The 27,948-nt window shown below is 44.2% G+C and overlaps 1 protein-coding gene across 1 annotated transcript in view; it reads right to left on the bottom strand.

Moving 5' to 3' along the window:
* The window catches only part of atp8a2 (ATPase phospholipid transporting 8A2), a 709,260-nt gene that overhangs the window by 570,200 nt on the left and 111,112 nt on the right, over positions 1 to 27,948 (bottom strand). The window contains exons 3-4 of the mRNA XM_068032841.1: positions 15,508 to 15,607; positions 6,946 to 7,044 (exon numbers count right to left, since the gene is read on the bottom strand). Of these exons, the coding sequence (XP_067888942.1) occupies positions 6,946 to 7,044; positions 15,508 to 15,607 (199 nt within the window). The remainder of the gene's footprint in view (positions 1 to 6,945; positions 7,045 to 15,507; positions 15,608 to 27,948) is intronic.

Raw genomic sequence — 27,948 nt, 5'->3', positions numbered from 1 at the left:
TGATGGGTATGGGGTTTGGTGCAGGCTAGGATACCAGCAGCAAAATTTTGAATGATCGTTTTTCGGCTGGCACAGACACAATGGGCCATGTGGCCTCTTTCGGTGCCTTAAACTTTCAATGATTAGAGTCGTACAGCATAGAAACAGGCCCTTCGGCCCACCGCGTCCATGCCGACCAAAATGCCTATCTGTACTAATCCCATCTACCTGCTTTAATTCCATATCCCTCTATGCCTTGCTCATTCAAGTACCTGTCCAGATGCCTCTTAAATGTCACTACTGTTCCTGCCTCCACCACCTCCTCAGGCAGTTCATTCCAGATACCCACTATTCTTTGTGTGAAAAATTTACCCCATTGATCCCCTTTAACAATCCCCCCTCTCACCTTAAATCTATGCCCTCTAGTTTTAGTTAGCCCTACCATGGGAAACAGACTCTGGCTATCTACCCTATCTATGCCTCTCATAATTTTATATACCTCTATCATGTCCCTTCTCAGCCTCCTTCGCTCCAGGGAAAACAGACCCAACCTATCCAATCTCTCTTTGTAACTCAAGCCCTCCAAACCAGGCAACATCCTTGTGAATGTTTTCTGCACCCTCTCTAGCTTAATCACATCTTTCCTGTAGTGCGGCGACCAGAACTGCACACAGTACTCCAAATGCGGCCTAACCAACGTCATGTACAACTGTAACATGACGTCCCAACTCTTGTACTCAATGCCTCGGCCAATGAAGGCAAGCATGCCATATGCCTTCTTCACCACCCTGTCTACCTGTGTTGCCAGTTTCAGGGAACTATGTACTTGCACCCCAAGGTCTCTCTGCTCAACCACACTCCCCAGGACCCTGCCATTCACTGTACATGTCCTGCCCTGGTTTAACTTCCCAAAATGCATCACTTCGCACTTGTCTGCGTTAAATTCCATTTGCCAATCCCTTGCCCACTTTCCCAGTTGATCTATATCCTGTTGGAACCTTAGACAACCTTCTTCACTGTCCACTATACCACCAATTTTGGTGTCGTCTGCAAACTTACTAATCATGCCCCTTACATTCACATCCAAGTCATTAATATATATGACAAACAATAGAGGACCCAGCATTGATCCCTGTGGCACACCACTGGTCACCGGCCTCCAATCTGAAAAACAACCCTCCACGACCACCAAGCCAATTTTGTATCCAATTTGCTAGCTCACCCTGGATCCCATGTGTTCGAACCTTCTGGACCAGCCTACCGTGCAGGACCTTGTCAAAGGCCTTGCTAAAGTCCATGGTAGACAACATCCATCGCCCTGCCCTCGTCAATTCTCTTGGTCACCTCCTCAAAAAACTCAATCAAATTCGTGAGACATGATTTCCCACGCACAAAGGCAAGCTGACTATCCCTAATCAGACCATGCCTTTCCAGATGCATATAAATCCTGTCTCTCAGAATCCCTTCCAATAACTTTCCCACCACTGATGTAAGGCTCACCGGCCCAGGCTTATCCCTGCTGCCCTTCTTAAATAAAGGCACAACATTAGCTATCCTCCAGTCTACCGGTACCTCACCCATGGCTAACGATGATACAAAAATCTCTGCCAGGGCCCCAGCAATCTCCTCCCTTGCTTCCCATAGCATCCTAGGATACACCTGGTCAGGCCCTGGGGATTTATCCACCTTAATGCACTTTAAAACCTCCAACACCTACTCCTTTGTAATGTTGATATGCTCCAGGATATCGCTGTACCCTCCCTTGAACTCACTAGCTTCCATGATCCTCCCTACGGTAAATACGGACGAGAAATATTCATTTAGACCTCGCCCATTTCCTGTGGCTCCACACATAGATTGCCACACTGATCCTTAAGGGGACCTACTCTCTCCCTAGCTACCCTTTTACTCTTAATATACTTGTCGAATCTTTTAGGATTCTCCTTTATCTTATCTGCCAGGGAAATCTCATGGCCTCTTTTTGCCCTCCTAATTTCCTTCTTAAGTGTAGTCCTACATCCCCTATACTCAAGGGACTCGCTCGATCCCAGCTGCCTATACCTGACATATGCCTCCTTCTTTGTCCTGACCAGACCCTCAATATCCCTCGTCAACCAAGGTTCCCTAAACATGCCAGCCTTGCCCTTCCATCTAACAGGAATATGCCAGCCCTGAACTCTTCCTATCTCACTTATAAAAGCCTCCCACTTGCCAGACGTCCCTTTACCTGTAAACAGCCTCTCCCATTCAACTTTTGAGAGTTCCTGTCTGATGCCATCGAAATTAGCCTTCCCCCAATTTAGGACTTCAACCTGAGTACCGGTCCTATCCTTTCCCATAACTATCTTGAAGCTAAAAGAGTTATGGTCACTGGTCCCAAAGTGCTCCCCCACTGACACATCAACCACCTGCCCATCCTCATTTCCTAAGAGGAGGTCGAGTGTAGCCCCTTCTCGAGTAGGGCCATCCACATACTGCTTCAGAAAACCATCCTGGACACACTCAACAAATTCTTCCCCATCTGATCCCTTAGCACTAAGGCAGTCCCAGTCAATATTAGGGAAGTTAAAATCACCTACTATTACAACCCTATAATTCCTACACCTATCTGTGATTTCCCTACATATATGCTCCTCCACTTCCCTCTGACTATTGGGGGGGCCTATAGTATAATCCCATCAAAATGATCACCCCTTTCCTATTTCTAAGATCTACCCATATGGCCTCGCTGGACATTCCCCCTGGGATATCCTCTCTCAGTACTGCCGTGATGTCCTCCCTAATCAATAGTGCAACTCCCCCTCCTTTCTTACCTCCACCTCTGTCATGCCGGAAGCATCAGTACCCCGGAACATTAAGCTGCCAGTCCTGCCCATCCCTCAACCACGTTTCCGTAATAGCAATATCACAATCCCATGTACCGATCCATGCTCTGAGTTCATCTGCCTTACCTGTAAGGCTTCTTGCATTAAAGTAAATGCAGTTTCGCCTACCAGACCTTCCACGCTCCCTGTCCTGCCTACTGGACTTGCTTGCTTTAACCTCTACATTTGTCTCAACTATCTCATCGGAGAGACTACTACTTTGGGTCCCACCCCCCTGCAAGACTAGTTTAAACCCTCCCAAGTAGTGCTAGCAAACCTCCCCGCAAGGATATTGGTCCCCCTCCAGTTTAGATGCAATCCGTCCTTCTTGTACAGGTCACCTCCGCACCAGAAGAGATCCCAATGATCCAAGTAGCTGAAGTCCTCCCGCCTACACCAGCCCTTCAGCCACGCATTCATTTGCCTAATCCTCCTATTCCTAACCTCACTAGCACGTGGCACAGGGAGTAATCCTGAGATTACAACCCTAGAGGTCCTGCTTTTTAACCTTCTGCCTAACTCCCGATATTCACTTTGCAGGACCTCATCTCTTTTCCTGCCTATGTCATTAGTACCAATATGGACCACGACCTCTGGCTGCTCACCCTCCCCTTTCAGAATGTCCTGCAGCCACTCCGAGACATCCTTGACCCTAGCACCAGGGAGGCAACATACCATCCTGGAGTCTCGTTTGCGGCCACAGAAATGCCTATCTGCACCCCTTATGATAGAATCCCTTATCACTATAGCTCTTCCAACCCTTTTCCTCCCCTGCTGTGCAGCAGAGCCCTCCATGGTGCCATGAACGTGGCTGTTGCTGCTTTCCCCTGGGAGGTCATCCCCCCAACAGTATCCAAAGCGGTATATCTGTTTGAGAGGGGGATGGCCACAGGGGACTCCTGCACTACCTGCCTGCGCCTACTACTCCGTCTGGTGGTCACCCATCTCTTTTCTGCCTGTGCAGCCATTACCTGCGGTCTGGCCGCCTCACTAAACGTGCTATCCACGATGTCCTCAGCATCGCGGATGCTCCACAGTGAATCCACCTGCAGCTCCAGCTCCGTTACGTGGGTAGTCAGTAGCTGCAGATGGATACACTTCCTGCACACATAGTCGCCAGGGACACTTCCAGTGTCCCTGATTTCCCACATAGCGCAGGAGGAGCAGATCACGGGGCTGAGCTCTCCTGCCATGACTTACCCTTAGGATTCTATGTAATCAAGGTGGCAGATGGAGTATTATGTGGGAAAGTGTGAGGTTATTCACTTTGGCCATAAGAATAGAAAAGCAGAATATCTTTTAGAAGGCGTAAATCTTTTAAATGTTGATGTTCAGAGACTTGGGTGTACTTGCACAAGAAACACAAAGTTAGCAGGCAGGTACAGCAAGCAATCAGGAAGGCAAATGGTATGTTGCCTTTATTGCAGGAGGACTGGAGTACAAGAACAAGGATGTGTTGCTCCAATTGCACAGGGCTTTGGTGAGACCACACCCAGAATACTGTATGCAGTTTTGGTCTCTATATCTGAAGAAGAATAAACTTGCATTGCAGGTGGCGGAGCTAAGGTTCACTAGATTGGTCCCTGAGATGAGAGGGTTATCCTGTGATGCGAGTTTGAGTAAATTGAGCCTATACCCTCCAGAGTTTAGAGAGGGGTGATCTCATTGAAACATGCAAGATTCTAACGGGCTTGACAGGATAGACAGAGGTTGTTTCCCTGGTTGGGGAATCTAGACTACGGGCACAGCCTCAGGACAGGTGCCGATTATTTAGGACTGAGATGAGAAGAAATTTCTTCACTCAGAGGGTTGTGAATCTTTGGAATTCTGTACTCCAGACAGTTGTGAATGCTCCAGTGTTGAGTATATTCTAGGCTAGGATAGACAGATTTTTGATCTGTCAGGAAATCAAGGGAAAGGGGGAATGGGCAGGAAAGTGCAGTTGAAGCAAAGATCAGCCATGATCGTATTGAATGGTGCAGCAGGCTCAAGGGGCCATATGGTCTACTCCTGCCTCTATTTCTTATGTTCTTAATAGAACAGACCTTAGTTTGGTGGCAAGCAAATCATAATGTTTAAACACATTATCTAATTTCCAATGTAAATACAATATTTTGGATGAGATTATTCAATGATGGTACCCTGCACATGTACATCCAGTGTACCTGAAAAATCATGTTCATGGTAAAAGGAAAAATTAACATGTGAGGGGAAGAGAAACTGGCAGAGATGTTATAACTTTAGTCAACCTTCAATTATACTGAAAAAAGAACCTGAATTTTTCATATCAAATTTTAAAAGTATATACAACATTTCACAGAATCCTAAAAATTACAGTCCACAAGGAGGCCATTTCACCCTTGATGCATGTGTTCCCTCTTCAAAGGAAGCCATTCAATTCTAATTCCCTATTTCTTTTACATTTTTCCTTTTCGAAATACTTATCCAATCACCTTGTAAGCGTTATCGTTTCGGCCCATAAGCCACCTGCAGTAAATCACTAATTTTAAAGTTTGTGGAATTTGTTTTCCAACTTCCCCTTCACTCTTCGAGTGATAATTTTAAGATGACTTTTGATGCCAGTTTGTATCAGTTGATGGCACTTCTGCAGTTTCAAGTACATCGTCTAGGCGTTAGTGCAATGCCGAAAGTGTGCTGTACAGTCAGAGCTTCTGCCTTTGGATGAGATATGCAACTGTCATTCCGTCTGTCCGCTCATGTGAGTTCTCATCAACAGCAGCACAAAATTCTCCAGGTATCCAAGTCAATCTTCCCTTTCAACACAACTCCCTCAAAAGCAGACTATCTAACCATGCATTCATTTACCATTTGCCAGAACTTGTAGTGTGCAAATTGGCTGCTGAATGTGCCTGAACAATAGTGTCTGTACTTCAAAAGTAATCCAATTGTGATGTGTTTTGGTATGTCCTGAGGATCTGATAAGACACTTGATCAATGCAAATTGCTTTCTTTTAAGTTTTTGAAACTTTTCATAATTTTGGAAACCTATGTTAGATTTCCAACAACGGACTAACCCCTAGTGAAAAAGTCTAATCAATGTATAAATTCATAATTACCTTTTTTTTATACTCAGTGCCCCAAAATTCAAAAGCCAGAATCCCATTTGCCTTTTTATGGTCTCTTCAACCTCATCTAACAACTTTAAAGATCATTGGAGCTGCACCCATAAGTGCAATTCCCAGTTCCAAACATTTAAGGAAAATTATGGTTGGTACCTCCACTATATCCTCTTCAAGTGCCTTAGATATTGAGGTGAATACCATTTAGGGTTGGTTCCATTTGATTAAAACTTTGCTTCTACTGCTGTAATCAGCTCCTTAATTATCCATTTATCGAGTTCTTCTGAAAGATTTATAGCCAGGAACCTATAGAGCCCAGTCTAACCCCAACTAAATCTAAATCTCCAACCTTGTATCCCTCCATTCTAATTGTGGCTTAATTCCCAGACTTTCTCTAACGCTTTACATATTTGCAAATAAATAATATAATCCGAACCCATCATATTTCTCAGAACACTTTTCCATTCCTTTGCTTCTTATTCTTTTCTTGACATCTATATAATCCATCAGCCCTAATAGTCACCAGGCTTAGAACTTTTCACTGTTTTTCCCTATCACTATACTAGTTTTAACCCACACTTACATGTTCTTGGGTAAGCACCACTGAACTGAAAAGACAGGGATACTCCTCTTTATGTTTTTGTACACTATCTGGACAATTAAAGATTTCAAAAGATACAAGAATACCTTAGAATTTAGTCGTTTTTACCGAGAATTACTAACTTAGTGTTCAGAAAGACAAAACCTATTTTATTGATTTTGCATTGGCTATTTTGAATATTGCTTGTAACAAAATTAGTACATAACAACATGTTCATTTCCCAGAGCCAAAATACAAAAGTCCTCAGTTGTTTAATCCAAAATCATATTTGAAATACAGATTCTGTAATATATTATGGCTTTCAGACTAGTGGAATTCCTGGCACAACTAAAATAGTGGGACTATCAGAATTATTGAAAAAAATGTCACCTGACAGGTCATTTTCTTTTATTAACAGATGTGAAGCAGCAGCTATACTCACATAATCTTCAATGATTTCTTTGATGCCAGCAACTGTGAGGATGAAGACAAGTGGCATCAAAGTGGTATACCTTCCTGTGGGAGACACATCCGGAATTTGCTAAAACAAACAAATAATTCATAGTTTTAACAAGAATATCTTATTTAAACTTAATTTAAGAAAAAATGCAAATCAGATCAGCAATAATGAGAAACTTAGGGTAATAACAGTATTTGTGTAAGAATCTAATCACCTCCTCTTGACATTCAATGGCATTACGATCATCAATTCCTCCATCATTAACATCTTGGCTGTCACCAATGGCCACAAACTTAATGGGACCGGCCACATAAGTACTGTGGCTGCAGGAGCAGGTCAGGGGCAGTGTATTCTGTGGCAAGAGACCCCCCAGAGCCTTTCCACCATCTACAAGGCACCAGTCAGGAGTGTGAAGGAAAACTCTCTACTTGCCTGGATGAGTGCAGCTCTGACAACACTCAAGAAGCTCAACACTATCCACGACAAAGCAGCCCGTTTGATCAACACCCATCCAGCACCTAAAAGATTCATTCCCTCCACCACCAGCACACTGAGGCTGCAATATATACCATCTACAAGATCCACTGCAGCAACTCACCTAGTCTTCTCAGACAACACCTCCCAAACCAACATGGGAACACCACCACCTTCAAGTTCCTCTCCAGGTCACACACCATCCTGACTTGGACATAGATCTCATGGGCCTGGGAGTAATATATTATCATGGATTGAGGAATAGTTAACAGACAGAAAACAGAGTAGGAATACACCATTTAGGATCGAGATGAGGAGAAATTTCTTGACTCAGAGGCTTGGGAATCTTTGGAAGTTCTCTGCTTATGCTCAGTTGTTGAGAATATTCAAGACTGAAATCAATAGATTTTTGGACACTAAGGGTACCAATGAATATGGAAATAGGGTAGGGAAGTAGAGTTGTGGAAGATGATCAGCCATGATCTTACTGCATGGCAGAGTAGGGGCCGTGTGACCTATTCCTATTTCCTACGTTCTTATGTCGCCGCTCGTTCATTGTAGCTGAGTCAAAATCCTGGAACTGCCAACCTAACAACAGTGTGGGAGCAATTGTTCAAATGGGTCACCACCTTCTTCAGGGCAACTTGGGATGTGAGCGACGCCCACAACTCAGGAATGAATAAATTATTTTTGAAGATAATGAAATTGGAATTACAACAAATTGACGTATCAGAAAGATATTGCATGATTATTGTTCTTTAGTTTGATTGATCATACACAAAAGAAATGAAGAAGCTAACATAACTACTGAAGATTCCCTCCAAAAAAGGTCATAGCTACATCTGCAGCATCCAGACAGACTGAAGGAAGGCCAAAGGTAAGTAAAAGGCCTCCATTGTTAATTGTATATCAATTATTTAATTATACACAGGTGGAGGGTGTTAATTGGGGTTTTACCTGAGCACTTAAGGACACACTTACTGAAACTGACGGGGATTTTGACTAAGAAGCTGCATGTTTGTAACCCTTTTTACTCTGTACAATAAATGTAAGACTAAGTAAAGATTAGCTCCAGCATCATCCTGCAACAAAAAGCTTTCTGGGAAGTACATATATTTTCAGAAGCTAGGGTTAAGGACATCAATGATCTTATGAAGGTAACTATAACTGCTTTATACATTCTTTCTTTCTTCTTTTTTTTTCTTTTGGGCCTCCTTATCTCGAGAGACAATGGATACGCGCCTGGAGGTTGTCAGTGGTTTGTGAAGCAGCGCCTGGAGTGGCTATAAAGGCCAATTCTGGAGTGACAGGCTCTTCCACAGGTGCTGCAGAGAAATTTGTTTGTCGGGGCTGTTGCACAGTTGGCTCTCCCCTTGCGCCTCTGTCTTTTTTCCTGCCAACTACTAAGTCTCTTCGACTCGCCACAATTTAGCCCTGTCTTTATGGCTGCCCGCCAGCTCTGGCAAATGCTGGCAACTGACTCCCACGACTTGTGATCAATGTCACACGATTTCATGTCGCGTTTGCAGACGTCTTTATAGCGGAGACATGGACGGCCGGTGGGTCTGATACCAGTGGCGAGCTCGCTGTACAATGTGTCTTTGGGGATCCTGCCATCTTCCATGCGGCTCACATGGCCAAGCCATCTCAAGCGCCGCTGACTCAGTAGTGTGTATAAGCTGGGGGTGTTGGCCGCTTCAAGGACTTCTGTGTTGGAGATATAGTCCTGCCACCTGATGCCAAGTATTCTCCAAAGGCAGTGAAGATGGAATGAATTGAGACGTCGCTCTTGGCTGGCATACGTTGTCCAGGCCTCGCTGCCGTAGAGCAAGGTACTGAGGACACAGGCCTGATACACTCGGACTTTTGTGTTCCGTGTCAGTGCGCCATTTTCCCACACTCTCTTGGCCAGTCTGGACATAGCAGTGGAAGCCTTACCCATGCGCTTGTTGATTTCTGCATCTAGAGACAGGTTACTGGTGATAGTTGAGCCTAGGTAGGTGAACTCTTGAACCACTTCCAGAGCGTGGTCGCCAATATTGATGGATGGAGCATTTCTGACATCCTGCCCCATGATGTTCGTTTTCTTGAGGCTGATGGTTAGGCCAAATTCATTGCAGGCAGCCGCAAACCTGTCGATGAGACTCTGCAGGCACTCTTCAGTGTGAGATGTTAAAGCAGCATCGTCAGCAAAGAGGAGTTCTCTGATGAGGACTTTCCGTACTTTGGACTTCGCTCTTAGACGGGCAAGGTTGAACAACCTGCCCCCTGATCTTGTGTGGAGGAAAATTCCTTCTTCAGAGGATTTGAACGCATGTGAAAGCAGCAGGGAGAAGAAAATCCCAAAAAGTGTGGGTGCGAGAACACAGCCCTGTTTCACACCACTCAGGATAGGAAAGGGCTCTGATGAGGAGCCGCCATGTTGAATTGTGCCTTTCATATTGTCATGGAATGAGGTGATGATACTTAGTAGCTTTGGTGGACATCCGATCTTTTCTAGTAGTCTGAAGAGACCATGTCTGCTGACTGCCCTCAATGCAACCCAGCCTCTACCAGTCATGGATGAGCTGGACATACAGCCAACCAAATCGGAACTCAGTGATGCCATTGATTCTCTAGCCAGCGGAAAAGCCCCTGGGAAGGACAGCATTACCCCTGAAATAATCAAGAGTGCCAAGCCTGCTATACTCTCAGCACTACATGAACTGCTATGCCTGTGCTGGGACGAGGGAGCAGTACCCCAGGACATGCGCGATGCCAATATCATCACCCTCTATAAAAACAAAGGTGACCGCGGTGACTGCAACAACTACCGTGGAATCTCCCTGCTCAGCATAGTGGGGAAAGTCTTTGTTCGAGTCGCTCTGAACAGGCTCCAGAAGCTGGCCGAGCGCGTCTACCCTGAGGCACAGTGTGGCTTTCGTGCAGAGAGATCGACCATTGACATGCTGTTCTCCCTTCGTCAGATACAGGAGAAATGCCTGAACAACATATGCCCCTCTACATTGCTTTTATACATTAGTACAAATTATATAATGATCGGATGTCTGTCAGTATTACTACAGAATGATCAGTATATTTATTGAGGAGGGACGCCCAAGAATTCTTCATCTGCCTCTGCTTTTATCTTCACTCCTAACTTCATCACTTGAATGTTATACATTCTTATGGAGATATTATTCATTGAAATTATAACAGCAAAAATAGTTTGATCATTTTAGCTCCCTAGGCAATAAAGAAGCTGTTCTAAAAACATGGAAAAATACAATTCAGCTGTGCTACTACTAGTACAGTATCAGTTAAACTTATATGTTAAAAGGAAAATCATGAAGCCCCTTAACTGCGAGTGTTAAATCCATTACTTCCAGCACGTCAGTGCTGAATGGCAGTAGCTTCTATGACTTCACACCTAGAGTTTGCTCTTAGAGTCATAGAGAGATACAGCACTGAAACAGGCCCTTCGGCCCACCGAGTCTGTGCTGACCAACAACCACCCATTTATACTAATCCTACATTAATCCCATATTCCCTATCACATCCCCACCATTCTCCTGCCACCTACCTACACTAGGGGCAATTTACAATGGTCAATTTACCTATCAACCTGCAAGTCTTTGGCTGTGGGAGGAAACTGGAGCAGCCAGCGGAAACCCACGCAGTCACAGGGAGAACGTGCAAACTCTGCACAGGCAGTACCCAGAACCGAACCCGGGTCGCTGGAGCTGTGAGGCTGCGGTGCTAACCACTGTGCCACCCCAAATATATGATGAACCAAGGATTTGGTTTGTTACTGTCACTTCTGGTTTGTATTCTGAGCCAGAAACAACTGTCAGAAGTAAAAATGTATTTGCTCTGAAGAACTTATTTGTTAGTCAAATATTCTTTTATTTCTAACTGAAGTAATTACATGTACATTGGAGGGAAAGGGAGAAGAGGCTTATACATTTTTACTCTAGCCAGAAAGGAAAGCCTTCAAGGTACAAACCTTACCAGAAATATTGGGTCTTAAATTGTAAAATTATTCAACCATTTATTGGGCACAACTGCAAGAACAACCTGTGAGTTGGATTCAATTTTTGGCGTACATCATGGGCTAACCATCCAAACACATTTTCTCCAGCAAAGGCACTAACTTTAAGAATTCTAAACAAACAATAAAGGTGGAGAGGTAGCTAGATTGCTATCCGTAAAGGTTTTATCTCGCTATCCAACTACATAGGTAGATTAAAAAGCAGGATTGAAAGAAATGTGGATTAGGAAAAAGAATAGCCAAGCAAGACAACATGAACGAGTGAGAGCACCTAATCTTACTAAACACCCTTTCCTTGGGAATCTTACTGGAGTGATTTGGCATAAATTATGATGCTTGTTTTCAGTGCTGATCCATATATTCTTTGCTAAGATGCTGACTGGCAGAGGCATTTCAACAGATCATTATTAAACTAGTCAGGAGATAGAAAGAAGCTGCAACGATGTTACAATGTTGACTAATAAAATTCTGCTGAGCATACCGCAATGTAGGAGGTAATTACAGATCATACTTCAGACTCTGCTTTCAAAGCAACAATCATAAATTCAAGTGCTAGTTGTTGTTAAAGGCCACTTCAAAGTAAGCACAAATCCAAAACCTGTTAAGAGTGAGGCTATCCTGATAGTTCCTTGTTCGGTGGTGATAAATGAAGCGACATTAGACAGGAAGTTCCTGCTGGAAATCAGCACTTATCAATAAAAAAACACAAACCAAGTAGAAGGCCCAGTTCTTCAAAACTTCAAATTATTTGGAACTCAGCACAACTACTCAAGAAAAAGAAACAGTAAATATTAAAAGAGACATGCCACCCCACACCAGAACTATCTAAGTTTACCTTCCCTTCAGAACTGTTTTAAATGTCCATCATAAAAAGCTTCATTGTGGAGTGGCTTCAATGTTCAAGTGGAAGAGGAAAGGAAAATTAAACTAGGAATTGTCACACTGCACGAGAAATGGAGATAATAAATTAGCCCTGATTTATTTTGCCTCATAAAGTTATTGGATAATCCACTCTGTGACGCATCAGTTGATCTCAAGTGCACAACAGTTGGAGTGCTCTACAGTTCGTCTCATAATCCTTGGGTTGGTTGGGGGAGCATGCAGGGGGAAGGGTAGTAATACCAAAGGTTCCTTGTCCTGATTGTAATTGACCCTTCAATAGCATGTTTGGTTGTCATGGAAAGTGAGAAAGTGATCTTAAATAGAACCATAGAAAAATCACGGCACAGAGGAGGCCATTCTGCCCGTCGTGTCCGTGCCAGTGAAAAACACTTGCCGCCCAATCTAATCCCACCTTCCAGCACCTGGTCCGTAGCATTGCAGGTTACAGCACCTCAGGTGCATGTCCAGGTACCTTTAAAAGAATTGAGGGTTTCTGCCTCCACCACCATTCCTGGCAATGAATGCCAGACACCCACCGCCCTCTGGTGAAAATGTTTTTCCTCATGTCCCCTCTAATCCTTCTACCAATCACCTTAAATCTGTGCCCCCTGGTAATTGACCTCTCTGCTAGGGGAAACCGGTCCTTCCTGTCTACTCTATCTTGGCCCCTCATAATTTTGTACACTTCAATTAAGTCACCCCTCAGCCTCCTCTGTTCTGAGGAAAACAACCCTAGCCTATCCAATCTTTCCTGATATCTGCTACTTTCAAGCCCTGGCAACATTCTTGTAAATCTCCTCTGTACTCCCTCCAGAGCAATTATGTCCTTTCTGTAATGTGGTGGCCAGAACTATATGCAATACTCCACCTATGGCCTAACCAGCATTTTATACAGTTCCAGCATTACATCCCTGCTTTTGAATTCTATACCTCGGCCAATAAAGGAAAGAATTCCATATGCCTTCTTCACCACTCTATCTACCTGTCCAGCCACCTTTAAGGACCTGTGAACAGACACTCCAAGGTCTCTCATTTCTTCTACCCCTCTCAATATCCTCCCATTTATTGTGTATTCCCTCGCTTTATTTGCCCTCCCCAAATGCATTACCTCACACTTATCTGGATTGAATTCCATTTGCCACTTTTCCGCCCACTCAACCAAACCATTGATATCTTTCTGTTTACAGCTATTCTCTTCACTATCAACTACACAGCCAATGTTTGTGTCATCAGCAAATTTCCCAATCATGCCTCCCACATTTAAGTCCAAATCATTAATATACATCACAAACAGTAAGGGATCCAACACTGAGCCCTGTGGAATGCCACAGAAAGCCCCTTTCCAGTCACAAAAACATCCGTCGACTACTACCCTTTGTTTCCTGTCCCTGAGCCAATTCTGGATCCAACCTGCCACATTCCCCTGTATCCCTTGGGGTTTCATTTTACTGACCAGTCTGCCATGTGGTACCTTGTCAAATGCCTTACTAAAGTCCAAGTAGACCACATCAACTGCACTACCCTCATCAATCCTTCTTGTTAATTCCTCAAAAAAAATGAAGTTCGTAAGACATGACCTTCCCTGAACAAATCTATGCTAACTATCCCTTATTAATCCGTGCCTTTCTAAGTGGCAGTTTATCCTGTCCCTCAGAATAAATTCTAACAATCTACCCACCACCGAGGTTAGACTGACTGGGCTATAATTATTTGGCCTGTCCCTCGCACCCTTTTTAAACAACGGTACAATGTTCGCAGACCTCCAATCGTCTGGTACGTCTCCTGTATCTAGTGAGGACTTGAAGATGATCCTCAGTGCATCCGCTATTTCCTCCCTGGCTTCCTTTAACAACCTGGGATGCAATCCATCCCGCCCTGGTGATTTATCCACTTTCAAGGATGTCAGACCCTCTCGTACTTCCTCTCTCACTATGCTTATCGTATCTAATATTTCACACACTTCTTTAACTACAATGTCTACATCAACCCTCTCCTTTGTGCAGACAGAGACAAAAAACTCATCAAGAGCCCTACCCACATCTTCTGCAGCCACACATAAGTTCCCTTGAACATCTCTGATAGACCCTACTCTTTCCTTTATCCTCTTGCTCTTAATGTACTGATAAGACATCTTTGCGTTTTCCTTAATTTTACCTGCCACTAATTTTTTATGTCCTCTCTTTGCTTTTCTAATTTCCTTTTTTACTTCACCCCCGCACTTTCAATACTCCTCTAAGCTTTCTAAAGTATTAAAATTTTTGTGATTGTCATAAGCTTTCTTTTTCTGCTTTAACTTACCCTGTAAGCTTCTGGATAACCAGGGGCCTCTAGATTTGGCAGTACCACTCTTTATCTTAGTGGAGACATGCCTACACTGTGCCTGTAGTATCTCACTTTTGAATGTCTCCCACTGAATTTGCCACTGATTTTCCTTCAAGTAGCTGTATCCAGTCCACTTTCGCCAGATCACCTCTCAGTTTCTTAAAATTTGCCTTCCCCCAATTTAGAACTTTTACTACAGTTTTATCTTCGTCCTTTTTCATGATTATGCTAAAACTTACTGTATTATAGCCACTATCTCCAAAATGGTCACCCACTGTTACTTCCTCCACTTGCCCAGCTTCATTACCGAAGACTAAACCTCGAATTGTGCCGCCTCTCGTTGGGTTTTAAGTGCTGGCTAAAAAAGTTCTCTTGAACACAGTCCAAGAATGTTGCCCCCTCTGTGCCCTTCATACTGTTTGTATTCCATTGATAGTGGGGTAGTTGAAATCTCCAACTAATTCCCTACAGCTTTTGCACTCAGAAATTTGCCTATTTGTTCTTCCACCTCCCTCTCACTATTTGGCGGTTTATATTTTGGAGCTCCACCCATTTGGCCTCATTTGATGATTCATTTAGCACATCATCCCTCCTCAAAGCTGGTTATTGATTTCTTAGCTAATAATGCCACACCCTCTCCTTTTTTTAATTCCCTCTATATCCTGCCTGAAAACTCGATATCCAGGGATGTTGAGTTGCCAGATCCCCATCCTCTTACCATTAGCATTTACACTAACAATTTATACAAAAGCATAGACACATGAAGGGGAAAAGGTCAGCAGAAATAGCATGAATTAAAGCAGAATCTTACCGAAACACATCGAAGTTAAACTTACTTGTAATAAGGCTATAAAAAGAAAGAAAGCATTCGCAGCTTTTCTGATCTGTTCATACAAGAAGCGAGGCAGGAATGTTACCAGGCTGTATTTTGTTGTGCTGTTGATCATAAAGAGAAGGATATTGTCATTTCCGCAAGAAACCATACAAAAAAATTACAACTCTAATAATCTATTCTTATAAAAGGAAACAGTCATTTTACCTAGACCAAGGACTATTACTTTCCAAAGATAGAGAAAATATTACCAGAAAAAATCATCAGCACCTGGAAGAGAAATATTTGTCAACATTTCAGGGACGACCTTTCATCAGTTGATGATAATTCTAATCAAGGGAAACAACTGAAACATTAACCAATCTCCTTTTCACTCAATGTATATTAATTTAAATTAATTTCCTGTCACTGGAAAGCAGGGGTAGGGAGACTTGAGCAAATCTCCTTATCCAGAAAATGGAACATTGAAGAGGAAGCTGTGAAAGTTACTCTCTTGCACTTCCAACATTACCAGAGCGCTAAGAATAAAGTATACTTAAGAGATGCGTGAAACCAGGAAACCAGAAAGGAAAGAGAGAGTGAAGAAAACCTGGACATCAGAGAAATGAGCAAATAGCAGGTACCTGGACAGCAATTCCAACAGTATCATTGGAGATACTGGGCTGAATTCTATTCTCTTGCTGCCGGGAGCAGCTGCGGCTGTAAAAAATGGCAGCCCGCACACATGCGGCAGTTCATCTGCATATGAAAGGCAGTCCGCAACCACCTCCCCCCACCCTCCAATCAGGTGGGGAGGGTCAAGCTCCATGATGCCTCTGCGCAGGCGCATTTTAAAGGGCTGCCGTACTTGCATAGTTGAAGTCCGTAGCTGCACCCCCCTCCCCCCCCACAAAAAACACTGCGAATTGATTTTTGGCCCATACAACCCCCACCACCAATACAAAGAAAATAAATGGCTACCCTGTTTCTCTCCCCCCACCCCCCACCCCACAACACTTGCATTTAATATGTGACTCCCCCCCACCCCACCAACTGCACAATGTGTAGAGGTCACCCCTTCCACTACACTACACATGCAGTCTGACCCCATTGCAGACAGCCAGCAAGATCGCGCTGAAAGTTATGTTAATTTATTCATGTCCTTTATTTAAATATTTAAAGTTAGGTCCGTCGCCAAGCAGCAGGGGGCCGCAACAGAGCCTCGCTGCCGCCAGGAAGATCAGGCCTGGCAGTCCCGGCGTTGGGCTCCATGGCGGGCCGCTGCCTCAAGCAATCTTCCAGCCCCCCTTGCCACAGAGTACGACACTGGGAGCTCAACAAAATTCAGCCCACTATTTCTGCAGTTATCTTTGAATCATTTTCCTAATTCATTCACTTCTGACTGTTAGATACACAATGAATAAGCTATACAGATCATCAGGTCTCAGATTCAATTCCCAGTATGTACACATTAATTGATCTCATCAGGCAACAGCTAAGGAAGCATAACTTGCCTTATCACCTCTGAATCAGAAAGCTGTGGGCACTGTCTCCTCTAAATGTTTTTGATTGTGCACATCCTGTTCATTCGAGTGCCTGGTACCTATAATTTCTTTTGTACGGTCATGTATGCACAGTAGCTTAAATGGGGCAGATTGTGAGCGGCCTGTGTGGTGCTTTTCTGGTTACTGCACGTTAACATATGCGGGAACATTAGTTATGGGTTTCAGTCTCATTCCAGAGATTTGAGCACAAAATCTAGGCTGACACAACAATGCAGTACTAAGGCAATGCTGCACAGTCCGAGGTGCTGCCTTTCAAATGAGATGTTAAACTGAGGCCCAAACCCAGTGGACGCAAAAGATCCCTCAGAACTATTTCAAAGAAGAGCAGGGGCATAAATCTCAGCGTCCTGGCCAATATTTATCCTTCAACCATCAGCATCAGAACAGATTATCTGGTCATTGTCTCACTGATATTGGTGGGACCTTGTTGCGTACAAATTGGCTGTCTCATTTCCTACATTACAACAGAGACTGCATTTCAAAAGTAATTCATTGGCTGTAAAGTACTTTGGGACATCAAGATCATGAAAGGCACTACATAGATACAAGTCTTTTTTTTCAACGTCCTTTGACTTCATGGCAGGAAAGAAAATCAGCTCCTGATCGCTGACAAGTGGAATTGTTTAATAAAATGTACCACCAGACAAGTGGTGGGAAAAGAGCAAATAAATAAACATTGATAACTAGTACTTAAAAAATGTGTAGTTAGGAGAATACTGAAAGCAGGAACAGTGGAAATTGCAGACAAGACACTAAGAAGAAAGCATATCTCTCTATTCCGTTGTTAAGATACCTGTTACTATTGCAAGACAACATGGAGAAAGTCTCTGAACAGTAACTCAAGACTCTCTGCATATAAATAACTTGAGACTTTGCTTCATCATCAAGATATTATTACTAGCAGATTAGCACAGAACAATCTCTTCCTTTCCTTCCTTCACTCCCTCCCCCATACATTTGATTACATAAACAGTGAGCCTGTTCATTCCTGGAAGTCTCTGCTTTAATTATAGCAGAGTCAACAGCTGGAGGACACGGTAAAATACAAACAAAACACGCTTCTGCATGTTCTAAAAAGGATAATGAAACAATTGTCACTTTATGTTTTATGTCTGTTGATGCGATAGACTTTCTATGGATACTGAAATTAGTGTTAAACATTTGAAGATTTTTGTGATTTAAAGTCCCAGCAAAACTTTTTGTAAATACGAATGATGATGGAAAAGCAATGATCATGATCAAACATTGTCACACTCGAAACAAAACTAGTGCCAGAAAAACACTGGCAAGTCCACAAGTGTCTTTTTGCTCAGGAGATGCACAATAGTGTTAACACAAATCAATATGACTGAGGTCTATCAACCATCACACTCCCCGACATCAAAAGCAATCATTTCACTCACAGACAATTTAACCTGTTTGCTTAAATTTGAAATCACTCCCATGTAACTGTAATGCAATGATGATAAAATAGTGAACCATCTGTAATATTGTCCATGGAAGCATGGGATCTGGAGCACAATTAACTGTTACCTTGACCTGTACTTTTAAGAATCCTGCTTAATGATTCCCTGTGGGAACCTGGATAAGTCTAATATATTATTTTACACCTCCAACATAATGCAACACTTTGAAGTTTTTCTGGAATGTGATGGAGATGTGCTAGATGCAAGACTATTTCATATATACCAGATCTCCCATGCTGTTGCCCATAAGTTGTTTCATAACAGTATGTTTTATAAAGATAAGAGCATATCCACCCACAATAGTATCTCTGACTGGCAGGGTACGACTACAATCTTCAGCACTGCAGCATAGCCAGGAGGAGTTCTCCTGTACCTCCCGGCTCTGCATTCTGTTTTTTTTTATACAAAGCATCCCTTTGTGGTGGTAGCCTCCAGTGCTCCCTTCAAGAACATGATATGATGCACTTTGACACTGTACATTCAGGGTAACCCAATTTTACAAAGGGGCCATCAAATGGGCATGGACCCTGAATACCTGTTTCTGCCTTTACCAATATGGCAGCCTGTGCACTGTCATGTACTGAGCGTGCTCCATCGACAATACTGGCTGCTTGTGACCCCGATTCGCACCAACAAATTTCTCGGCCATGGTCTTTCAGATGAGACTTTTATACAAGGTCCAATCTGCCTATTCAAATGGATGCAGAAAATCCCACAGATAAAGTTTGAAGAGTAGGGGATTTCTTCTGTCCTGACAAACATTTATCCACCAACTAACTTTCAAATGAAAATTTATTCCCGTTTGTGGGACCTTGCAGTGTATAAATTGTCTACCACATCTGCCTGCATTAACAACAGTGACAATACTTCAAAAATAATTCACAGGCTGTTCAGCACTTTGGAAAATCTCAGGGGTTCTTCCTTTATTTCAATTTACTTTACTTTTAGTGTCCCCACATAGGATATATGGCACAAACAGTCCATTCAGCCCAACCTGTCCATGCCAATGTTTATGTTCCACTTGAGCCTTATCCTATATTTCCTCATCTAAATCCACATAACCTTCTATTCCCTTCTCCCTCTTATGCTTGCCTTCCACCATGGTCCTAGCCTTCTGTCGGAACCTTTTATAATTTTTTTTTCTTTACCTCCTCCCTTAGGCAATACTCATCTAAAATTAATTTTAGCTTTACCTGCCATTGCAAGCCTCCAATGCACATCAACAAAATAGAAAAGCAGGAAGATTGGGAAATGATTTAAGACCACATCTATCCTGTTTGACTGAGAACTTAGTACTTTGCGTTTAGGTGGGAGGAAACACCAAGTGAAATGCTTAGAAATCACACAGCTAAACAACAGCTGGCAGAGAATGAACAGATCCCAAAGCCCAGTTGTGACAGTTGAACTTGGGGGTCAAAATACGATGCCGTAAACCTGTGATCATAGTGTTAACCCCTAGTCTGGTGTCAGTATTTAAATATCACACATCAAGCCCTTTGCGGTTATTTTTAGTGCATGGAAAAAGGACCAGCAATAGTATAAAATGAAAAAAGCAGCTGCTGTTGTCTTTTATTTCAAACAGTGTTACTGACCTTTGTTCTTGTGAATCGTAGATTAACACGGTAAGTTTAAATGCCAAGTCCTTTACATCTTCTGCATTATTAATGAATCTGTAAATTGGTCATAACCATTCAATTCATAATCAGGAATTTTATATGAATTTTATCATTGCTTTAGGTCACTCTAAAATGTGGGTTTGTAGTGATCGCATGTTAAAACTGACTAACATGTGTCAAAGTGGCCATGGACTGTCCTGAAACTAAGAATTTAAGAAAAAAAATCATGTCTCCTTCATCAAAAAAGGCAACAAAAAACACCAAGAAACTCTGAGACCCGAGAGAGAAACTGGGGGATGGGGGGGCGGGGGAAAAAGAGAGTGAGAGTAAGAAACAAACTGGGAGAAAGACGCACATAAACTGGGGGAGGGGGAAAGAGCAACACAAACTGGGGGAGAGAAAGAGACAGGCAACAGCACAAACGGGGTGGGGGGGGCGTTGCGGGTGGTGACGAGAGAAAGAAAAACACAAACTAGGGAGGGAGAGAGAGTTCAACACAAACTGAGGATGGCGGTGTGGTGGGGGGGGGGGGGGGGGGGCGGTGGAAACTGAGAGAGAGATGTGCACTGTTGTATAATGTATTTTATTACTGAAGTCAGGCAACTTTGGTGCTGTTTAGAGAGGACCAAGCCTCCCCTCCCTGAAGCTGAGCTTCAACACTGAGGTGTGGAGTCAGTGAATTGTATCAGGTTTGGTTTTGGTTTTACATATTATTATAACTTGCATATTGTAAAAAGTTATAAAATTGTTCAAAAAGTTTACTTAGAAATTACTTATATCAATGACCCCGCCCCTCCAATTAAGTTTCTGGTCTGGTCACAATACGGAAATAGCCCTCGTTAAAGCCTCAAATGACATTCTTTGTGACCGTGATAGCGATAAACTATCCCTTCTCATCCTTTTCAACCTGACTGCAACTATTTACACAGGTGACATGAACCTCCTCCAACCTCTTTTCTCAGTCATCTAGCTGGGTGGAACTACCTTAGATTGGTTCCATCCTATCTAATTGTCGCCACAGAATCACCTGCAATGGTTTCTCTTCCTATTCACGCTCTGTTACCTCTCGTGTTCCCCAAGAATCTATTCATGGACCATTTCTATTTCTCATCTACAAGCTACTCCTCGAGGACATCATCCAAACACACATAAGGTTCCACATTATTGACGAGAACACTCAACTCTATCTCACCACCACCTCCTTGGACCCCTCAACTGTCTCCGATTTGTCACACTGCTTGTCCGACATCCAATAATGGATGAGCAAAAATTTCCTCCAACTAAATATTGGGATGACTGAAGCCATTGTCTTTCGTCCCCACCACAAACTCCGTTCCTTGTCCAACGCTTCTATCCCTGGTTGTCTTAAGCTGAGTAAAACTGTTCACAACCTTGGTGCTGTGTTTGACTGAGCTGAGTTTCTGACCACATATTCGCACCGTCACCAAGACCGCTTACTTGCACTTCCATTACATTGCTCAACCCCAGCCTACCCTCAGCTCATTTGCCATTGAAACCCTCATTCACGTCTTTGTTACCTCTATTCCAATGCTCTCTTGTTCAGTATCCCATCTTCTACCATACATAAATTTGTGCTTATCCAAAACTCTGCTGCCTGTACCTCAACTCGCTCCAAATCTCATTCATCAATCACCCTTGTTGTCTTTCAGTGGCTCCCTCTCCAACGCTTCAATTTTAAAATCCTCATTCTTGCTTTCAAATGCTTCATGGCCTTGCCCCTCCCTATCTGTGCAGCCCTCACTAGCCTTTGAGATCTCTATTTTTTTAAATTAATTCATGGGATGAAGGCATCGCATGGCCAGGCCAGTATTTATTACCCATCCCTAATTGCCCTTGAGAAAGTGGTGGTGAGCTGCCTTCTTGAACCGCTACAGTCCATGTGGGATAGGTACATCCACAGTGCTGTTAGGAAGGGAGTTCCAGGATTTTGACCCAGCAACAGTGAAGGAACAGCGATATAGTTCCAAGTCAGGATGGTGTGTGACTTAAAGGGGAACTTGCAGGTGGTGGTGTCTCCAGGCATTTGCTGCCCTTGTCCTTCTAGTTGGTAGAGGTCGCGGGTTTGGAAGGTACTGTCTAAGGAGCCTTGGTGCGTTGCTGCAATGTATCTTGTAGATGGTATACACTGCTGCTACTGTGCGTCGGTGGTGAAGGGAGTAAATGTTTGTAGATGGGGTGCCAATCAAGCGGGCTGCTTTGTCCTGGATGGTGTCAAGCTTCTTGAGTGTTATTGGAGCTGCAACCATCCGGGCAAGTGGAGAGTATTCCATCACACTCCTGACTTGTGCCTTATAGATGATGGACAGGCTTTGGGGAGTCAGGAGGTGAGTTACTCGTCACAGGACTCCTAGCCTCTGACCTGCTCTTGTAGCCACGGTATTTATATGGCTACTCCAGTTCAGTTTCTTGTCAATGGTAGCCCCTAGGATGTTGATAGTGGGGGATTCAGCAATGGTAATGCCATTGAATGTCAAGGGGAGATGGTCAGATTCTCTCTTGTTGGAGATGGTCATTGCCTGGCGCGAATGTAACTTGCCACTTATCAGCCCAAGCCTGGATATTGTCCAAGTCTTGCTGCATTTCTACACGGACTGCTTCAGTATCTGAGGAGTCACAAATGGTGCTGAACATTATGCAATCATCAGCGAACATCCTCACTTCTGACCTTATGATTGAAGGAAGTTCATTGATGAAGCAGCTGAAGATGGTTGGGCCTAGGACACTACCCTGAGGAACTCCTGCAGTGATGTCTTGGAGCTCAGATGATTGACCTCCAATAACCACAACCATCTTCCTTTGCGCTAGGTATGACTCCAACCAGTGGCGGGTTTTCCTCCCGATTCCCATTGACCTCAGTTTTGCTAGGGCTCCTTGATGCCATACTTGGTCAAATGCTGCCTTGATGTCAAGGGCAGTCACTCTCACCTCACTTCTTGAGTTCAGCTCTTTTGTTCATGTTTGAACCAAGGCTGTAATGAGGTCAGGAGCCGAGTGGCCCTGGCGGAACCCAAACTGAGCGTCACTGAGCAGGTTATTGCTAAGCAAGTGCTGCTTGATGGCACTCTTGATGACACCTTCCATCACTTTACTGATGATTGAGAGTAGGCTGATGGGGCGGTAATTGGCCGGGTTTGACTTGTCCTGCTTTTTGTGTACAGGACATACCTGGGCAATTTTCCACATTGCAGGGTAGATGCAAGTGTTGTAGCTGTACTGGAAGAGCTTGGCTAGGGGCGCGGCAAGTTCTGGAGCACAGGTCTTCAGTACTATTGCCAGAATATTGTCAGGGCCCATAGCCTTTGCAGTATCCAGTGCCTTCAGTCATTTCTTGATATCCCGCGGAGTGAATCGAATTGGCTGAAGTCTGGCATCTGTGATGCTGGGGACTTCAGGAGGAGGCCGAGATAGATCATCAACTTGGCACTTCTGGCTGAAGATTGTTGCGAATGCTTCAGTCTTATCTTTCGCACTGATGTGCTGGGCTCCCCCATCATTGAGGATGGGGATATTTGTGGAGCCACCTCCTCCAGTTAGTTGTTTTATTGCCCACCACCATTCACGGCTAGATGTGGCAGGTATGCAGAGCTTAGGTTGATCCGTCGGTTATGGGATCGCTTAACTCTGTCTAGCGCATGCTGCTTACGCAGTCTGGCACGCAGATAGTCGTTGTAGCTTTACCAGGTTGACACCTCATTTTGAGGTATGCCTGCTGCTGCTCCTGGCATGCCCTCCTGCACTCTTCATTGAACCAGGGTTGGTCTCCTGGCGTGATGGTAATGGTAGAGTGGGGGATATGCCAGGCCATGAGGTTACAGATTGTAGTTGAGTACAATTCTGCTGCTGCTGATGGCCCACAGCACCTCATGGATACCCAGTTTTGCATTGCTAGATCTGTTCGAAATCTATCCCATTTAGCATGGTGGTAGTGCCACACAACACAAGGGGGGTGTCCTCAATGTGAAGGCGGGACTTCATCTCCACAAGCACTGTGCGGTGGTCACTCCTACCAATACAGTCATGGACAGAAGCATCTGCGGCAGGCAGATCGGTGAGGACAAGGTAAAATATGTTATCCCCTCGTTGGTTCCCTCACCACCTGCCGCATACCCAGTTTAGCATATATGTCCTTTAGGCTGCTGTGCATCCCTGATTTTATTCACTACACCATTGGTGGCCATACGTTCAGACACCTTGGCCTCAGCTCTTAAATTCCCTCCCTAAACCTCTCCACCTCTCTCCACTTTTAAGATGCACCCAAAAATCTACCTGTGATCAAGCTGTTGGTCATCTTTCCTGATCTCAGCTTCTATGGCTCAGTGTCAAAAATGTTTTCATGGATATTCCTCTTGTTAAGCATCTAGGGATGTTTTACTACATTAAATGCACTATATAAATGTAAGCTGTTCATGTTTTTGTTGAATCACGGAAATTTATTTGGTGTTTGTCACAGTAATCAATACTGTAGAAATGTCGCAAGTACTTTAATTTAAACATTACATATCCTTAAATCTTTCTATTCTTCTGTGTTCTTGGAGTTTAAAAATTATTTTATTCATTTAACGAGAAAACAAAGTCAAATATTTTATTCAAGGATTGGTGATGCGAAGACATTCATTAAGGTAAAATGAAGTAACATTTTCAAACAGTGGTGTCATGTGTACAAGAAGTGCATCAATGAAAAAATACAGACTAAAACTGAAAAGTTATAAAAATTGACTTTACCTTTTTAAAAAATGGACAACGCTGCTATAAAAGGCCGCAGAAGGTAAACGACCTGGCCTCTGTCAGACAGTGACAAAGGAATACCTTTTGAGCTGGGAGGGGTCAATTACACCCATCCTGAAACATTCTTGAATTGAATGGGATCTTCTGAAACAAAGACGATGTGAAGTAGCCACCTCCTGGGTCTTTGTTGGTCACCACAGGGAGAAAGATCCACATCTCTCAATGGACCTTTAAAGGTAGCTCCCTGAAAAGAGAGCGAAGCACTTGGCAAGAAGCACCCAAGGAGCTTGTTTACAGACAAGGTGCTGGGAGAAATCCAGCAAGCCAGGAGGGAAGCACCCTCCTGTAAAATTTGACACCTCTACTTCTGCAGCAGTGAATTAGAAGTGATCCACTGTCTTCAACTGAACTTTCAACCAAGAAAGAAACCTACAGATGCCTCAGGCCTGCAACAAAGGAGAACTTGACTTCCGAGAGAATTCAACGGGTTTACCTTGACCACCCGAAACCTACCCCCTTAAAACTATTTACACCTTTTCCTCTTCATCTGGCTCTTCGTGTGTGTGCATGTGCGTGCATGCGCGCAAGTGAATGCTTGATTGGATGCACTTGCGACAATTTCAGGATAAGGCATATTGATCAATAAATAACTGGTTTTCCGTTTTAAACCTACAATAAAACCTATCACAAATTTATTTGACAAATAAAAATACAAAAGGGGTTAAACCCGAATTAACAAAAAACATTTGCTGCGGTCAAGTGGGAGTTGAACAGTGGGAAAGACCTAAACCCCTCATCATGTGGCCGTAACAGTGGCAAATGGCACATGACCAAATATCATGTGATTAAACCTCAAGTTGCATCACGCGATTGAATGCCATGTGATCTAATGCCGCATGCTAAAATCTCCATGAATACATCAAACCAGCACTGGCAATCCTAACCATGACCGTGGGTGCATGATCCGTCTTCATTCTTCTCAACCTGTCTGCCTGCTGCCCTCCTCAAACATCTATTCTCCAAAGCTACCTGTTGCAAAGAGCTGCCCTTGCTTGGTCCCATTCTTTACTGTGCAACACTGGCCAAGAAATCTGCCATAATGACTTCTCTTCCCGCCCCTCCCCTCACACTGGTAGCTTTGGAGTCCCCCAAGGATTTATCCTTTGCCCCTCTTATTCCTCATCAACATGCTGTCCCTCAGTGACATTATCTAAATACATAAACGTCAAATTCCATAGTTGGAATTTTACGTCCCCTGTAGGAGTGGGCTGGAGGTGGGGGAGGACATAACATTGAGTGGGAGGTGGAGGGGTGCCGTACCTGTTGCTTTCCTGTCCCCACTGCAATTTTACAAGCGACAGTGGCGGTGAGAAGCAGTCAACCCACTCCAGGCCATTTTAGGCTCTTAAGTAGACAATTAACCGTCACTTAAGGCTCTCCTCCCAAACCAGTGGTGGGTAGGCGGCTCAAGACCTCAGGAGGCCACTCAGCAGAACCTGGCAGCCTCCTTGCGGACTGGGGGGGGGGGGGGGGGGGGGGGGGAGGGGTGGGTGCCCTCCTGATGAGGCACCCTGTGCCCCATGGGAAGGCCCCCTCATGTCACAGGCCACCCCCACTGCACTACACTTGCCTCCACCACCCACCCCCCCAACCAACACCCCCTCCCACCCCCCTTGCCTCACCTGGGCTCGGCCGATTGTCCCCAGCAAGGCCCCGCACACTTACCTTCATTCCGTGGCCAGCATCACACGTCTGGCTGGGTGCAGTCCCAGCAATGGCCACTGTTCCCAGTGGTACTGCTGAGACTGAGCTGCCGGCCCGCTGATTGGATGGCAGCTCTTGGAGGCGGGACTTCCTGCCTTTGAGGGGCTTAAGTCCCGCCTGAGACCAACGAAGGGCTTGGGCCATGTAAAATCACTGTGTGGCTCCCAGGCCTGGCAGAGGCGAGCTCACCCCCGCCTTTTGGGCTGTTGGGCGGGGCTTCCGCCCCGACGTAAAATTCCGGCTCATATGTACATTAATGACATCCAACTCTACCTCTCCAGCTCCACCCCTCTCAACCCCTCCATCACCTCTGTGTTGTCAAGCTGCCCATCAAGCATCCAGTTCTGGATGAGTCGTAATTTTCACCAATTAAACATTGGGAAGACCAAAGCAATGCCTTTGTCCCCACCTCCCCCTATGCCCTACCGATTCCACCCTCCGCTCCAGTCCTTGTTTCATGCTGAGGCAGACTGCTTGCAACCTCAGTGTTCTATTTGACACCAATTTGAGCTTCGAAGCCCATATCTTTCCATCACTCAAGTCTCCTAAACTCCCACCCCCACAATGCCACCCCGTCTTTACCATATTTCAGTCCACCTACTGCTGAAACCCTCACCTATGCTTTTGTTACTTCTAGACTAGACTGTGCCGTTGCTCTCCTGGCTAGCCCCCCAATCCTCCACCCACAATAAACTTGAGTTAATTCAAATTTTTGCTGCTGGCATCCTAGCCTGCACCAAACCCCATACCCATCACTTCTGTGCTCACTAACCTACAATAGCTCTGGGTTCACCAAAGCGTCAAGTTTATAATTCTCATCCCTGCGTTCAAATCCCTCCATAAACTTGCTCCTCCCTTTCTCTGTAACCTTCGCTAACCCAAGAGCACTGAGAATTCCGCAGTCCTCCAATTCTGACCTTTGGCCCAACTGTGGAGGCGGTGGTTCCTTCAGCCATCTAGGCCCTAAGCAATGGAATTCCTTCTCTGAACCTCTCCATTTCACCTCTTTCCCCACTTTGAGACACTCCATAAATTAAGCTTTCAGTCACCTCTCCGAATATCAACCTTCTTTAGCTCAGTGCCAATTTCTGTTCACACATCTGTGAAATGCCTTGGGACATTTACCTACATTAAAGACAATTTGCAATTTGTTATTGTTTATGCATGGTACCAATCTTAATTGTCATGCATTCCAGACTGAACCCATTTGTATACTATCTGAGATACAGTTCACTTCTATTAATTTCACATTGTTTTTGCTCAAAATGAAGCAATTTGAATAAAACAGAACTTTTTCTTACACAATTCA

This window comes from Heterodontus francisci, chromosome 6 (assembly GCF_036365525.1).
Source record: "Heterodontus francisci isolate sHetFra1 chromosome 6, sHetFra1.hap1, whole genome shotgun sequence".
Lineage (NCBI taxonomy): Eukaryota > Metazoa > Chordata > Chondrichthyes > Heterodontiformes > Heterodontidae > Heterodontus > Heterodontus francisci.
This window is presented reverse-complemented; position numbering and strand designations above follow the sequence as displayed.